Source organism: Anthonomus grandis, chromosome 2, assembly GCF_022605725.1.
Source record: "Anthonomus grandis grandis chromosome 2, icAntGran1.3, whole genome shotgun sequence".
NCBI classification, from domain to species: domain Eukaryota; kingdom Metazoa; phylum Arthropoda; class Insecta; order Coleoptera; family Curculionidae; genus Anthonomus; species Anthonomus grandis.
Genome location: NC_065547.1, coordinates 3921877 through 3939974, shown reverse-complemented (window position 1 = coordinate 3939974; position 18098 = coordinate 3921877). Strand labels below are relative to the sequence as shown.

General features: G+C 33.1%; 1 protein-coding gene across 15 annotated transcripts in view; it reads right to left on the bottom strand.

The window, feature by feature from the left end:
* Positions 1 to 2655: 2655 nt before the first annotated feature.
* Positions 2656 to 18098, bottom strand: part of LOC126750389 (uncharacterized) — a 387538-nt gene continuing 372095 nt past the window's right edge. For 3 of the 15 annotated variants that reach the window (XM_050460004.1, XM_050460008.1, XM_050460007.1), the window contains 2 exons: positions 15733 to 15972; positions 2656 to 14130 (listed from right to left, as the gene is read on the bottom strand). In XM_050460004.1, coding sequence (XP_050315961.1) covers positions 11673 to 14130; positions 15733 to 15972 — 2698 coding nt within the window. In that variant the 3' untranslated portion in view covers positions 2656 to 11672. The remainder of the gene's footprint in view (positions 14131 to 15732; positions 15973 to 18098) is intronic. The other 12 variants (XR_007665705.1, XR_007665706.1, XR_007665704.1 and 9 more) reach the window with 12 other exon arrangements.

Sequence of the window (18098 nt, the reverse complement as noted above, 5' to 3'; positions counted from 1 at the left end):
CCGAATTTACACGTGTCAAGTAGCTAAAGCAAGTTGCTAAATCAAGTAGCTAAAATGTAGTCCTTTTGTTTTTGTGAGCGTTTACATGATTTGTTGTTTAGTTTAGATAAAACACGGTCGGAAAAGTTACGCGTGCAACAGTGCGGAATTATTGTATTTTAAAAATATGTGGCGAGTTATCCGAAATACTTGCAGAAGAAATGAACAAAACCAAAAAGAAACGTTGCTGGGTGAGAAAATGGCTGAGTCGAAGAGAAATATATGGTGCTTCATCTACTTTATTAAGAGAATTAGCAGCTGAAGACGTACCAGAATATACAAATTGGCTGAGGATGTCTAAAGAACATTTTGATATATTGAACATTGTCCGCCTTCATCTAATGCGGATCATTTTATTGATTGGTTAGAGGAAATATGTAGCTTATCCTTGCCATTTTACGATCAGGTTATCTTTGTTGGAGATATTAACATTGACTTTTTAAAACAACATTCACCGAAAAAAAAACTTGAAAGACTCTTAGAAATTTTTAACCTAAAACATTTATTTCGCCAGACATTTCAGACCATAATATGGTATATACTGTTTTGGATTTTGCCAAGGGACGTGATACTGTTAAATACATCCAGTATAGAAATTATAATAATATAAATCGGGATCAGTTTAACTTAGACGCAGAACAGCTACCATGGGATAATATATATTATACACAAGATATAGATAAAAAGATTGACATATTTAATAGGAATATATTATTTTTAATAAATAAACATGCTCCGCTATTATCCAAAAAGGTAAAAGAAAAACCGTTTACGGCGTGGATTACAAATAATATTAAATTTCTTATGAAAGAAAGTGATAAGGCTCATCGTAGATATTTGAAACAAAAAACTGAAGCACACCTCCAGTACTATAGGCAATTAAGGAATTTCACTAAGCATGCTGTTGCGAGGGAAAAAATCACCTATTTCAACACAATGTCACAAAAGCATGGAAGAGAATTTTGGAATGCTACAAGAAAATTAAACCTTGGCTGTAAGAGGAATTCTGGCTTACCAGACAAGTTTTTAAATGCAACTGCTCTTAGGAACTATTTTTCAGGTTTAAATACTACAGCTGATACAACTTCAAATGAAAAACTTAATTTTTATAAAGCTAATAGGTATTTTAACACAAGGTCTTACCTAAATTTTACACAATTGGATGAGCCAACAATAAATAAAAACATTACAACAATAAACAATACACTGTAACGCATAGGCTTAAAAGATCTAGAAATGTGCCTACCATATCTTACAAAACCATTATTAAATATTTTAAATAGCTGCTTATTACAAAATGTTTATCCTACAATTTGGAAAAAAGCTATTTTGAAACCTCTAGCAAAGGTAGCTGATCCAAAAGGGTTTAAAGACCTCAGACCCATTAGTATACTGCCTCTGGTTTCTAAAATTTTAGAAAGGTTTGTGCACCAACAAATATGCAGCTTTATCGATTTTTACAATATCATCCCGGACTGCCAATCGGGTTTTATTTCCTAAATCGGGTTTTTTTTCCTAACTAATTAAATGGTTCAATCAGATTTTTGGTATCAAAAGTGGTTCTCCTAAAATCGAAAAACTTTTTTAAAAATCAAAATAAGTCCATTGACATCGTATTCATTTTCAGCTAATTTTTCCTAACTATTTCAATGGTTCAATCAGATTTTTGGTACCAAAAGTGGGTCTCTCGAAATCAAAAAAACTTTCTTGAAAATCAAAATAAATCCATCGACATGGTACTCGTTTTCAGCTACTTTTTTCCAACTAATTCAATAGTTTAATTAAATTTTTGGTACCAAAAGTGGTTCTCCTAAAATCGAAAAACTTTCTTAAAAATCAAAATAAATCCATCGACATGGTACTCATTTTCAGCTACTTTTTCCTAACTAATTAAATGGTTCAATCAGATTTTTGGTACCAAAAGTGGTTCTCCTAAAATCGAAAAACTTTCTTAAAAATCAAAATAAATCCATCGACATGGTACTCATTTTCAGCTACTTTTTCCTAACTAATTAAATGGTTCAATCAGATTTTTGGTACCAAAAGTGGTTCTCCTAAAATCGAAAAACTTTCTTAAAAATCGAAATAAATCCATCGACATGGTACTCATTTTCAGCTACTTTTTCCTAACTAATTAAATGGTTCAATCAGATTTTTGGTACCAAAAGTGGTTCGCCTAAAATCGAAAAACTTTCTTAAAAATCAAAATAAATCCATCGACATGCTACTCATTTTCAGCTATTTTTTCCTAACTAATTCAATGGTTCATTCAGATTTTTGGTATCAAAAGTGGTTCTCCTAAAATCGAAAAACTTTCTTAAAAATCAAAATAAATCCATCGACATGGTACTCATTTTGAGCTACTTTTTCCTAACTAATTAAATGGTTCAATCAGATTTTTGGTACCAAAAGTGGTTCTCCTAAAATCGAAAAACTTTCTTAACAATCAAAATAAATCCATTGACATGGTACTCATTTTCAGCTACTTTTACCCAAGTAATCGAATGGTTCAATCCGTTTTTTCATACCATGCATGGTTCTCTCGAAATCACAATTTTTTTCACCAATATAAGTACTAATCTTTGGGTATACAAAAAAAAATAAAACAAACCTAAATACATATCATAATATGTTTATATTTTACAGTTATAATATACAACAAAAAATCGAATCGGTTACATAAATATTTCGATTTTTAAAAAGGATCATTTCATCACATATACTATGTACAAAAAAAAAAGTCGCGAATCATTTCGAAAAATCGCAATATCTACATTCTTTGCATTTTTCTTATATAAAATTCGAAAACATTTACCTAAGTCACTATATGCTCAACTTTCGCTTTAAATATAATTCTTTCTGCAGACATTGAGATTTGAAAAAACAAATACATAATATCATATACTATATGCACGTATATATATTTATATAAAATACTGGCAAAAAGAGAGATAGTGAACGTTAGCTGCCTATTATAAGTACGTTTAAGAGAGAGAGAGAGAGAGAGAGTCAATAAAAAAAGGAACAAAAAGCCATTTTTTTATATACAGGGTATGACAACGGGATGTGTCACACAGAGTTCGATTTACAACAGTCCAGGAACCCTTTATATCACATTTTTTTTGTCATGCTCCTTTTTTCAATAAATAAATTAAACTATTACATACATGGACAAACGAGGAATGTTGCAGAATAGGACACACCATTATAATAAAAAAATATACAGGGTGTAACAACTGAAAAAAAATAGGGACACTGGCAGTTTAGTGTTTGTTTTTAAAGAGTAACAAGTGGCATTTTAAAATCGTCTTTTAGGAACTATCGCCATTTTTTTTTTGTCAAAAAATGTCTTACTTCATGACATCACAATGAGTGCGACAGAGATGAAAATATGGCGCGAACTGTGTGCCAGACCGAGATGGCAACGCATCAATCATTAAATTAAAGGTTTTTCTTAAAAAGCCTCCTTGCACGTGAGAAGTAATTAAAGTCGAGTTGATGATGGTTTCTGGGAGATGTCGTCAATCAACAGCCACGCCCATTTTTTTATGAAGAAAATAGCGAAGCCAAGGTATGAAAAAACACTTTACAGGCGTCCAATATACAGGGCGTCTGAATTTTGCCTTAAAAAATTACTTTGAGGCGAAAACGTGTATGTTTTGACACACTCTGTGTATTTTGCTCTTTTTTTTCAGTTGTTATACCACAGGGTCGGTTCTTAACGTATTTGGGCCACCCTGTTAGGAGGCTTTTTTTTATAATACAGGGTGAGGCAGAAAATAAAAAACACTTTTATTTTTTCCAACTATAGATCCTCTATAAATATGTTTTTTTTTTGGAAAATTAAATATAGGGTGTCCCATTGAAAAGTTTTTTTTTTTTTTAATTTTCTGCAATACTCTGTATATTATGTACATGAAAAAAAACCTACTTGTCAAAGTCTAGGAATGCACCCCTTTAACTCGTTTCTTATTCTATACAGGGGCCCAAAAAGGTCAATAGGAGAAATAATAGTGTACAGGGTGGCCTAGCTTCGAAGCTTTATTGGGATTTTGAAAAATTTGCGGTTGCAAACAAAATTCGGACATTAAAAATTTAATATTTAAAAAAAAAGAAATTTTGAAGTTTTGGCACGGTACTAGTTTTCTATCTGTTTTGCGTTTATTTTGGAAAATTCAATTCTGAAATTAGAATTATGGTACCCTTAACGGTTCTCCCAGAAATAAGAATCATTTTTAAAAATCAAAATTTTTCTGTCGACATGGTACTCGTTTTTTTATAGAGAATTCAATGGTGAAGTTAGATTGTTGGTACCATCAATGGTTCTCTCAAAAATATTTTTTTTAAATCAAAATAATTCCATCGACATGGTACTCATTTTCAGCTAATTTTTTGTAGAGAATTCAATGGTGAAATTAGATTTTTGATACCATCAATGGTTCTCTCAGAATCAAAAAAAACCTTATTAGAAATGAAAATAATTCAATCGACATGGTACTCGTTTTCAGCTAATTTTTTGTAGAGAATTCAATGGTGAAATTAGATTTTTGGTACCACTAATGGTTCTCTCAGAATCAAAAAAACCTTATTAAAAATGAAAATAATTCCGTCGACATGGTACTCATTTTCAGCTGATTTTTTGTAGAGAATTCAATGGTGAAATTAGATTTTTGGTACCATCAATGGTTCTCTCAGAATCAAAAAACCCTTATTAAAAATGAAAATAATTCCGTCGACATGGTACTCATTTTCAGCTGATTTTTTGTAGAGAATTCAATGGTGAAATTAGATTTTTGGTACCATCAATAGTTCTCTCAGAATCAAAAAACCCTTATTAAAAATCAAAATAATTCCATCGACATGGTACTCGTTTTTAGCTGATTTTGTCTAGGGAATTTAATGATAAAATTAGATTTTTGGTACTATCAATGGTTCTCTCAGAATCAAAAAAACCTTATTAAAAATGAAAATACTTTCATCGACATGATACTCATTTTCAGCTGATTTTTTGTAGAGAATTCGATGCTGAAGTTAGATTTTTGGTACCACTAATGGTTCTCTCAGAATCAAAAAAACCTTATTAAAAATGAAAATACTTCCATCGACATGGTACTCATTTTCAGCTGATTTTTTGTAGAGAATTCGATGCTGAAGTTAGATTTTTGGTACCACTAATGGTTCTCTCAGAATCAAAAAAACCTTATTAAAAATGAAAATACTTCCATCGACATGGTACTCATTTTCAGCTAATTTTTTGTAGAGAATTCAATGCTGAAGTTAGATTTTTGGTACCACTAATGGTTCTCTCAGAATCAAAAAAACCTTATTAAAAATGAAAATACTTCCATCGACATGGTACTCATTTTCAGCTAATTTTTTGTAGAGATTTCAATAGTGAAGTTAGATTTTTGGTACCACCAATGGTTCTCTCAGAATCAAAAAAACCTTATTAAAAATCAAAATAATTCCATCGACATGGTACTCATTTTCAGCTGATTTTTTGTAGAGAATTTAATGGTGAAATTAGATTTTTGGTACCATCAATAGTTCTCTCAGAATCAAAAAACCCCTATTAAAAATCAAAATAATTCCATGGACATGGTACTCGTTTTTAGCTGGTTTTGTCTAGGGAATTTAATGATAAAATTAGATTTTTGGTACTATCAATGGTTCTCTCAGAATCAAAAAAACCTTATTAAAAATGAAAATAATTCCATCGACATGGTACTCATTTTTAGCTGATTTTTTGTAGAGAATTCGATGGTGAAGTTAGATTGTTGGTACCATCAATGGTTCTCTCAAAAATATTTTTTTTTAATCAAAATAATTCCATCGACATGGTACTCATTTTCAGCTGATTTTTTGTAGAAAATTCAATGGTGAAATTAGATTTTTGGTACCATCAATGGTTCTCTCAGAATCAAAAAAACCTTATTAAAAATCAAAATAATTCCATCATCATGGTACTCATTTTCAGCTGATTTTTTGTAGAGAATTCAATGGTGAAGTTAGATTTTTGGTACCATCAATGGTTCTCTCAGGATCAAAAAAAACTTATTAAAAATGAAAATACTTCCAACGACATGGTACTCGTTTTCAGCTGATTTTTTGTAGAGAATTCGATGGTGAAGTTAGATTGTTGGTACCATCAATGGTTCTCTCAAAAATATTTTTTTTTAATCAAAATAATTCCATCGACATGGTACTCATTTTCAGCTGATTTTTTGTAGAGAATTCAATGGTGAAATTAGATTTTTGGTACCATCAATGGTTCTCTCAGAATCAAAAAAACCTTATTAAAAATCAAAATAATTCCATCATCATGGTACTCATTTTCAGCTGATTTTTTGTAGAGAATTCAATGGTGAAGTTAGATTTTTGGTACCATCAATGGTTCTCTCAGGATCAAAAAAAACTTATTAAAAATGAAAATACTTCCAACGACATGGTACTCGTTTTCAGCTGATTTTTTGTAAAGAATTCAATGGTAAAATTAGATATTTGGTACCATCAATGGTTCTCTTAGAATCAAAAAAACCTTATTAAAAATCAAAATAATTCAATCGACATGGTACTCATTTTCAGCTGATTTTTTGTAGAGAATTCAATGGTGAAGTTAGATTTTTGGTACCACCAATGGTTCTCTCAGAATCAAAAAAACCATATTAAAAATCAAAATAAATCCATCGACATGGTACTCGTTTTTAGCTGATTTTGTCTAGAGAATTCAATGATGAAATTAGATTTTTGGTACCATCAATGATTCTCTCAAAAATATTTTTTTTTCTAAAAATCAAAATAAATCCAACGACATGCAACTCGTTTTTAACTGTTTTTACCTGTAGAATCCAATGGTGAAATAAGATCTTTGGTACCATCAGCGGTTTACCCAAAAACCTTTTTTTTAGATCAAAATTTTTACCATTTACATAATACTCGTTTTCAATTAACTTTTCTCAAATAATCTTCTGGTAAAATCAGATTTTTGCTACCATCAATAATTTTCCTAAAAACACGAAAAATCGATTTTTTTTTAATTACAATGGTACTCAGGATGATTTTTTAAACATATTATTAAAATTCCAAAATCCCATTACACATTAAGCCACCCTTGTACACATAAGACAACTCTATCTAAAACGGGAGGGGGGGGGTTGGGGGGGGGAACCCATAAAGCAGTTTTCCCACAAAACAACCAAAAAACAACGTACTTTTTCTATAGCGTCACAAAACATTAATACTGTAAAAAAAATGTACAAAGTAAAATAAAAATAAAATGGCAAGTGTAAATAGTTGGCAAATCATTTTTAGTACAACTATATACATACAATTATAGTACAAAAAAAAGCATAAATGTCAAGAAATGTAACTACCCCTGGGGTGACATTAAGAACCCTCTCTTAGGGGTGAAAAGGTCAAGGGCCATCAAGCAAAAACACCTTAAGGGCTTTTGCTTCTGTAAGTTCCTTGACATTTAAAAAAAATATATAAAACCTTAAGCAGGTCTTACAAACGCTTAATAGGACGGTAGTATAGTCAATTTCAAGAACAGACGAACGCAAGAATATTCAGTCGAAACATTTTCCTCTTTTTTTGTTAATAAATAAGAATATACAGGGAGCACATTGTATACAACACGATTTAGCATCTATTAGTATATTTTTTCTTAAACACCCTGTATCGTTATAAAAATTAAACGTCGTCCCCTTATGTACAGGTTATATTTATTTATACAATTTATATGACTACTTTTAAATATAATAATGTTTTTTTTTTTTTTGTTTGGCGATACAGGCCTGTATAACCAACCCCTGGGCGAATATCTCTAACAACCATATAGTGTTTTAATTTTTTAAATATTATCTTAATAAACATTTAAACGAAAAAAATGCGTGTTATAGAGTATTTTCTTTAATATCACTTATACAGGGAGAAAAACTTATAAACTCGTCTTTGAAAATCTACCTAATTATTATTATTAATATTATTATCATATAATATAATGTCTAGTATCGAAAAGGGCTTTAAAAGGAGCCCCCCGGCCCTAAGAAGAAGTTTTAAAAGAGCACTTTGCAACCAAATAAATAAATAATTTGTTTTTCTTTTTAATAACTATTATTAAAGCTAAAAAAAAATTCGAAATATTGTCACGTGTGTTGCTAAAATACTTTTCGAATGCCCCTATGGTAGAAAAATCGCGTTTTCTTTTTAGGCCAGAGCTCTATACCGTGTGAAAATGTGTTTTAAAAAATTATGTCACCATAAAATCCGTTGCAACAGAGAAAACGTCTACAAACGAAAGGTTTTTATGAGAAGGAACGAAACGTTTATCCAAATTATAATAATGACGCGAGAAAATGGTCGTTTTGGGTCTAAAAAGCGGGTTATTAAAGCGAGATTTTTGTTGTCCATATTGTGGTACAAACATCCTAGAATTGTGCCACTTTTTTAAAAATTAAAATAATTCCATCGACATGGTACTCGTTTTCAGCTGATTTTTTATAGAGAATTCAATGGTGAAATTAGATTATTGGTACCATCAACGGTTCTCTCAAAAATCAACTTTTTTTTAAAAAATCAAAAATTTTTCCGTCAACATGGTACTCGTTTTCAGCTGATTTTGTTTACAAAACTCAATGGTGTAATTAGACTTTTGGTACCATCAATGATTCTCTCAGAATCAAAAAAAAATTTTAAAAATCCAAATAAATTCACCGACATGGGACTCGTTTTTAGCTGATTTTGTCTAGGGATTTCAATGGTGGAATTAGATTTTTGGTACCATCAATGGTTCTGGCAGAATCAAAAGAACTTTACTAAAAATAAAAATAATTCCATCGACATGGTACTCGTTTTCAGCTGATTTTTTATAGAGAATTCAATAGTAAAGATAGATTTCTGGTACCATCAATGGTTCTCTCAGAATCAAAAAACTTTTTTAAAAATCAAAATAAATTCACCGACATGGGACTCGTTTTTAGCTGATTTTGTCTAGGGATTTCACTGGTGAAATTAAATTTTTGGTACCATCAATGGTTCTGGCAGAATCAAAAGAACTTTATTAAAAATAAAAATAATTCCATCGACATGGTACTCGTTTTCAGCTGATTTTTTGTAGAGAATTCAATGGTAAAATTAGATTTCTGGTACCATCAATGGTTCTCTCAGAATCAAAAAACTTTTTTAAAAATCAGAATAAATTCAGGAACATGGTAATCGGTTTATCTGATTTTGTCTAGGGATTTCACTGGTGGAATTAGATTTTTGGTACCATCAATGGTTCTGGCAGAATCAAAAGAACTTTACTAAAAATAAAAATAATTCCATCGACATGGTACTCGTTTTCAGCTGATTTTTTATAGAGAATTCAATAGTGAAGTTAGATTTTTGGTACCACCAATGGTTCTCTCAGAATCAAAAAATTTTGTTAAAAATCAAAATAAATTCAGTGACATGGTACTCGTTTTTAGCTGATTTTGTCTAGGGATTTCAATGGTGAAATTAGATTATTGGTACCATTAACGGTTCTCTCAAAAATGAACTTTTTCTCAAAAAATAAAAATAAATTCAGTGACATGGTACTCGTTTTTAGTTGATTTTGTCTAGGGATTTCACTGGTGAAATTAAATTTTTGGTACCATCAATGGTTCTGGCAGAATCAAAAGAACTTTATTAAAAATAAAAATAATTCCATCGACATGGTACTCGTTTTCAACTGATTTTTTATAGAGAATTCAATAGTAAAGATAGATTTCTGGTACCATCAATGGTTCTCTCAGAATCAAAAAACTTTTTTAAAAATCAAAATAAATTCACCGACATGGGACTCGTTTTTAGCTGATTTTGTCTAGGGATTTCAATGGTGGAATTAGATTTTTGGTACCATCAATGGTTCTGGCAGAATCAAAAGAACTTTACTAAAAATAAAAATAATTCCATCGACATGGTACTCGTTTTCAACTGATTTTTTATAGAGAATTCAATAGTAAAGATAGATTTCTGGTACCATCAATGGTTCTCTCAGAATCAAAAAACTTTTTTAAAAATCAAAATAAATTCAGCGACATGGTACTCGTTTTCAGCTAATTTTGTCTAGGGATTTCAATGGTGAAATTAGATTATTGGTACCATCAACGGTTCTCTCAAAAATTAACTTTTTTTTAAAAAATCAAAAATTTTTCCGTCGACATGGTACTCGTTTTCAGTTGATTTTGTTTACAATGTTCAATGGTGTAATTAGATTTTTGGTACCATCAATGGTTCTCCCACAATCAAAAAACTTTTTTACAAAACAAAATAAGTCCATCAACATGGTACCCATTTTCAGCTGATTTTGTCTAAAGATTCCAATGGTGAAAATAGATCATTGGTACCATCAATGGTTCTCTCAGAAATGAACTTTTTTTCAAAAAATCTAAATTTTTCTATCGACATGGTACTCGTTTTCAGCAAATTTTGCCTAGGGAATTCAATGGTGTAACTAGATTTTTGGTACCATCAATGGTTCCTCTATAATCAAAAAACCTTTTTAAAAATCAAAATAAATCCATCAACATGGTGCCCATTTTCAGCTGATTTTGTCTAAGGATTCCAATGGTGAAATTAGATTAGTGGTACCATCAATAGTTCTCCCAAAAATTAACTTTTTTTAAAAAATCGAAATTTTTTCGTCGACATGTTACCCGTTTTCAATTGATTTTGTCTGGGGAATTCAATAATGTAATTGAATTTTTGGTACCGCCAATGGTTCTCTCAGAATCAAGAAACTTTTTTAAAAATCAAAATAAATCCAGCGACATGGTACTTGTTTTCAGCTGATTTTGTCCACAAAATTCATTGGTGTAATTAGATTTTTGGTACCATCAATGGTTCTCACAGAAATAAGCTTTTTTTTTTTAAATTAAGATTTTTCGTTGACATGGTACTCATTTTCAGCTGATGTGTTATTAGACTTTTGGTACCATCAATGATTTTCTCAGAAATGAACTTTTTTTTATATTTGTTCGTTGATATGGTACTCGTTTTCAGCTGATTTTGTCTGGGGAATTCAATGGTGTAATAAAATTTTTGGTACCGCCAATGGTTCTCTCAGAATCAAAAAACTTTTTTAAAAATCAAAATAAATTCATCGACATGGTACTCGTTTTTAACTGTTTTTGCCTGTAGAATCTATTGGTGAAATTAGATTTTTGGTACCACCAGTGGTTCTATAAATTCTATATTTTATTAAGTTAGGTTTTATTTTGGGCTAGTTTCAATTATTTTAATTTTAATTATTTTATTTAAATGCTCCTTATATCTATTTGTGTTTAAATTTTAAATATTTTTTTTAGGTAGTTTTAGTAAGGTACTGTTAGCATTTAATGTTGCATTAATATTTTTGCCAAAAAACCGTGGATATCACACTCATTTCCGCTAATTTCCCTTAGGCAATCCAACAATAAAAACCAATTTTCAGTACCACCAACAATTCCCCCAAAACCCCAGAAAATCCCTAAAAATGTATTCAGAAAAGACCCTTAACGACCATTTAATCCGCCCCAAAAACCTCTACACCAAAAAAACCCCATTCCTGTCTCACTTTATAGAAAAACCTCCCCTTTAGTAGATTTCTTCCCTGCGCGGATCAAACATTATGCATCCGAAAAGTGGTTCTGATCCCCCCGCAGGGCCTTAAACCGCACGAACCCCTGCTCGTCCACCAGCATCGTTTGGTTCCTGTCGTGGTTCGGCAACGTCTGGATCCCCAAGTGGGGCCTGGGGTGGTTCTTCCGCGACCTACCCGTTGATCTACGCCCCGACGTGTTCGTAGAGTTACGACTCCTCCTCTCGAAGTCGTTCCTCTCGAACTCGTGTCTGGTCCGTTCGTACTGATGCCCCTGAGGGTTATCCAGGGGTTCACTATAAATGTTCCTTTCGGAGTTCGCTAGAATATCGTTCTGGTACTCTTCATTGTTGCCCGTGTAGTACTTTGCTGCCGGTTCATAGTGTTTCCTTCCCGAGTTCCTTATGTCGTTCCTAATGGAGTTATGCAAGGAGTTGTGGCCGGTTCGGTCAAAGTTGCCGCTGCTCGGCTGCCCGAAGTTACTACTCAAACTGCTCTGATCCATATTTTGTCTGGAATCGAAGCGATCCGAGCCCCACTTGGGCCTCTCGAACCTGTCAAAGTTCGAGTTCCTTTCAGAGTCACTCTGATACCTCTCCAGGGTACTTTTCTTGTCAAAAGAATCGTTCTGGAAGGCGTTCTTTAACAAATTGGGCCTCTCTATAGGTTCTGCCGGGATATTATCCAAAATCATCTCCTGCCTACTGTAATTCAGTGCGTTAGGGTTCGTGGTGCAATTGTTCGGGTAAATGTTGTCGGTGCTAGAGTCACTTGTGGTGCAAGGGAACAGCGGGAACCCGCCGGAGGCCTGTTTCTCCCTCTGGGACATCCTCAGGCTCACCACGATAGCCAAGAGGGTTATAATGGAGATCTCTATAAATCTCACGCTCAACTCGAACCCCCATAGGATCCAATGGTGGGGCACAGTGAACTTATCGACTTTAATAAAGAACAAGGCGTACAGCTGCACCAGTCCCAAGAGAATAAACAAGAGGGCTACGGCAATGGTAATATGACTGGCGTAAGAGATGTTTTGGGTGCACATCTCCGATAAGTTCTGACTCTTTTTCGCCAACACGTTCTTGATAATCCGATACAAGTAGAGATAACTGAATCCCAAAGCCCAGGCGAGCAGTACGAAGACCGGCTTGCACACTGACGCCCTCTCCAAGCCGATTCCCAACGATTCAAAGATGCTTAAGCAGAAGCAGAGGAGGATGTGCAGCAAAGCGAACACCACCAGGATCACCGGTCTGGTTTTCACTTCCAAGTGGGTCAGAGTGCGTTTCAGCAGGAAGAGAATCAGAACGGCGAAGGTGGTGGCCAGCAGGCTTAAGGGAAACGTGTGCAAAAAGTCGTAGAGGAATATGTTGAAGCTCTTGTGCTCGTTATAAGGGTCGTAGATGAGATAGAAGATCCTTAGGACGCAAATGACTGTGAGCATAAGGTGGATGGTTAAGAAGTAAGATTTGGAGAACATGTGTGGGTCGTTCTCGTAGCGGATCAGCTTAAATATGCTGAACGCTGCCAGTAAGATGTAACCGACGACCACTAAGTAGACATGGACGTTCCAGCAGATCAGCCAGATCTGATCTGAGCCCACTGCGGTCACGTTTGCGTCCTTTTCTTTGACGTTGGGTAGGTTCACACTATCGGACATTTGAGTGGTGACGTCTTCGACGTAAACAGTCTTTTTCTGGTCGGGCACTGGGGCTCCGCTAACGTCCTTTTTCACCGTGACACTCTCTGAAAGAACCTCCTTCTTTGTTCCCCCTGGCGGTTCCTCCGGAGAAGGGTACTCCTCCGCTGGAGCCTCAAACTTGGGCTCCTCTTGCCTCTTGAGACTCGGCTCAGCCGAGGGAGCTCTTGTTTTAGCAACTTTCTCAATCCGATCCACGTTCGGGTTCGCAGTCACCGTTCTTAATAAAATATCAGGAATATCGTCGTGCCTCCCGTTACTCCCGCTCAAAATCCTCGTGATACTAGGCACATTGTTCTTCTCATACTCAAAACTGCTTATACTATCGTTCTTACTCCCATAAAAATCCCCCAAACGGCCACTCTGACTGGGGGTATTCAAACTCTTCTTCTTCTCAGTTTTCTCATCTTTACTAGGTCTCGGTTGTACTTCTGGCCTTGATGGTGCCTTCTCCACATTGACTTTTGGTAAGTCAGGTCTGAAGGGTATTCGGTCCTTGGTGGGCATCAAAGAGGGTGGTGGTATAGGCCGTCGATTCACGAAACTGTCCGAATTAGTGCCGCGTAAAGTAGGCTTGTCCGCGTAAGGGTTTTGTAAGGCCGGAGGTAAGGGGGGAGTGAAGAAGGCCCTGCTGGGTGGGATGTAGCTGGGGGATGCTTTGCTGTAGATCGATTTGGTCGGTTTGACGTTGCGCAGCAGGTTGTAGGTGGTCGTGGTTTTGTAGATGTTCTCGGTGACTTGCTCGTGGGGGGAGTTGACGTCTGGACGTATCCGGTCGTTGTTGTATCTGGAATTGAAGAGTTATTGATTAGTGAGGGTAAGTTGAAGATCTCCGAGGGGTTTTGTACATTAAAATGCTTCGTTATTTATGAAATTGTACTAGTTTTTTTTAAATTTGGAAACTTAATTTAAACTCTCTCCTGATTAACAGAAAAATTGTATGGTGCCTTTGGTTTTTGTAAAATTAAAACGTAACGATATGATACTCGTTTTTAACTGATTTTGATTGAAACATGAGTTTTGGAAATTGGATCTTCGATACCACCAACGGTTTTCTTAAAATAAAAAAAAACGTTTTTAAAAATCAGAATAAATTCATCGACATGGTACTCGCTTTCAGCTGATTTTTTGTAGAAAATTCCATGGTGAAGCTAATTTTTTGGTACCATCAAAAGTTCTCTCAAAATTAAAAAAAACTCTTAAAAAATTACATATATCCATCGATTTTGTACTCGCTTTCAATTGTTTTTTTCTGCAGAATTTGCTGATGATACCATTAACGGTTCTCCTACAATTCAAAAACTTAAAATAAAAATTCAAATAAATCCACCTACATGGGACCCATTTTCAGCTGATTTTGTCTGCAGAATCCAATGGTCTAATTGGATTTTTGGTACCATCAACGGTTTTCTCAAAGTCAAAAATCCAATGGTAAAATTGAATTTTTGGTCTGCTCAATTTTTGGTTCTTTCATATAATCAAAAAACTTTCTTAAAAATCAAAATAAACCCATAGTCATGGTACTCATTTTCAACTATTTTTGTTTGTAAAACCTATTGGTAAAATTAAATTTTTAATACCTACCATCAATCGTTCTCCCAGAATCAAAAAACTTTAAAATAAATCATGACATTATTACCTAATTTTGTCTCAAGAATCCAATGGTGAAATTGAATTTTTAGTACCACTAACGGCTTGCTTAAATTCAAAGAAACTTTCTTAAAAATCAAAATAAATCGATCGACATCGTAACGAGTACTATCAACATTTATCTTTGTCACACTAACGAATCACAGAGGAGAGTAATAAAATGATACTGTCTCACTCACATTGGCCAAACCATGTCAGCAAAAACACAATTTCGACGAGATCTAGACAGTCATGAAAGGGTGATATGTTAAAAAAATTAATTTGATATTTATATCCTTGTCTCACTCTGATATATTCCAGAGGAGGATGATGAAATGATGTCCATATTCAATGCCATCATTCATATTCAAAAAACTTTTGCAAAAATCCATTGGCATGGTGCTCGTTTTCAGCTGATATTGCCTGAGGAATCCTATGGTGAAACTGGATTTTTAGGTACCACCACTGGTTTTCTCAAAATCAAAAAACTTCTTTATAAATAAAAATTATGCTATCGAGATGGTACTCGTTTTCAGCTATTTTTTCCCAACTAATCCAATGGTGATATCGGCCTTTTGAGATTATCCACGATATTTCCAAAATCACAAAAAAAAATATGTGCGGAAAAATTGAAATTCTAGGAATAAAAAAATGTATAAAAAAATCCCACATAAGGGACAATTCATTCTCTGAATAAAAAGCTAAATTGTACGTTAACTTTATGAAAATTATACAAAAAAAAAACCTAAAAAGCTGTTACCTGTTAGGATTTCCGTACTGCCGGTTGTTGTTATTTTTCAAAATGTCCGCCGCCGGGGCCGAGGTGGGTAACACGTGGTCTTTTTCCAAATCCGTCCCGTAACCGTCCAAATCCCTTCGGGAGTTTTCGGGTTCGAACTCGGGCTGTTCGAAGTCCACATTGGAACGTTCGGGTTCCGGTTGGTTCGAGTTGCGGTTTTTAATGTCGACGCGTGCCCACTCCTCCGAGCCGTCCGAGTATCTGAAACAAACGCAAAAAAACCATTTTAGGGACAGCAATGAGAATCACATATACTAAATGCAATTTGTATAAATAGGGATGCCAAAAAAAATAATCAAATTTAAGTCTAAATTTTAAAATCTTGGCACTAAAAGTCAAAAGTTTGAAAGTTAATGTTTTTTATTTTTAGGACAAATAATTTTAAAAAACATTCAAAGCCAAATTTTCAAGATTTTGAGCTCAAAGTGACAATTTCCAGTTTTTCAAATTTTAAAATCTTGGATGAAAAATCATAAGTAGGGTTAAAACGAATGAAAAACACTATTTTAATGACAAGAATGTTTATATAACCTAAGCTATTAAAAACAATGTGACGTCATAGGCAACCGATGTTGCTACTGACTATCATGGGAGTTTTTAACGATTTGGTACTATTTTAAAAATGTCTAAATGGTACTCATTTTCATGCACTTTTGACAGACAAATTCAATAGGAAAATCAAATTTTTAGTATCATCAAGTGTTCTCTCATGATCAAGAACTTTTCTAAAAATAAAAATAAGTCCATCGAAATGGAAGATTTCACTGCAACTGTCATATTTACGAAAACATTGCAAGAATTGATATTGATAAACAAATCTTGGGTTTACATATTCAATTATCAGAATTTTTTCCATTAGTTCAATAATAGTTTTCGAGTTAAAGACCAAATTGTGTCTGTGATGAAATTTAATTTTGCCCAGTACCTACATACTTCCATGCCAATTTTTTCTGAAACTGTTATATTTAAGAGAAAAATGCAAGTAACGTTTTTGATAGACAAAATTCCAGTCTACATTTTTGGTAATTACACTTTTTTCCAATATTCCAGTAGTTTTTGAGTTAAACACTAAAATGTGTCTCTGAAGGGTAAAATTCATTTTGCCTAGTAGCTAAATACTTCCAAACTAATTATTTCAGAAACTACTATATTTAAGAGAAAAATGCAAGTAACGTTTTTGATAGACAAAATTCCAGTCTACATTTTTGGTAACTACACTTTTTTCCAATAGTCCAGTAGTTTTTGAGTTAAACACTAAAATGTGTCTCTGAAGGGTAAAATTCATTTTGCTTAGTACTTCCAAGCCAATTATTTCAGAAACTACTATATTTAAGAGAAAAATGCAAGTAACGTTTTTGATAGACAAAATTCCAGTCTACATTTTTGATAACTACACTTTTTTTCAATAGTCCAGTATTTTTTGAGTTAAACACTAAAATGTGTCTTTAAAGGGTAAAATTCATTTTGCCTAGTAACTAAATACTTCCAAGCTAATTATTTCAGAAACTACTATATTTAAGAGAAAAATGCAAGTAACGTTTTTGATAGACAAAATTCCAGTCTACATTTTTGGTAACTACACTTTTTTTCAATAGTCCAGTATTTTTTGAGTTAAACACTAAAATGTGTCTCTGAAGGGTAAAATTCATTTTGCTTAGTACTTCCAAGCCAATTTTTCAGAAACTGTTATATTTAAGAGAAAAATGCAAGTAACGTTTTTGATAGACAAAATTCCAGTCTACATTTTTGGTAATTACACTTTTTTCCAATAGTCCAGTAGTTTTTGAGTTAAACACTAAAATGTGTCTCTAAAGGGTAAAATTCATTTTGCCTAGTAGCTAAATACTTCCAAACCCATTTTATCAAAAACTACTAGATTTAAGAGAAAAATGCAAAAAACGATGTTACATTACAAGATGTTACATTATGCCAACTAAATAATATAAAACATAAACAATATGTGTTAATAAATAAGAAGTACCCAATATTAATATACAATAATTTGTGTTCACCTTTTTAAACGTCTAACTAGAAAAATGATAAAACTGGCCATTAATGACCACATTGATGTGGTTTTAAAAATTTTTCCAACCCGTTTAATTTTAATATGTAATTAATTTTTTAATCTAGTTGAAATATTATGTAATTGTGTATGTAAAATAATATGTAAGTAATGTATGATATGTAAAATACTGTGAGGCCGTAAAACATTGATACAACAGGTATCAGAAGAATTAAGTTTATAACGTTAAAACTATCATGGCAATAAAGACGTCTGCTTTACAGTTATTGTATGTAACAATTATTGTGTAAAATTATTCTTGTTT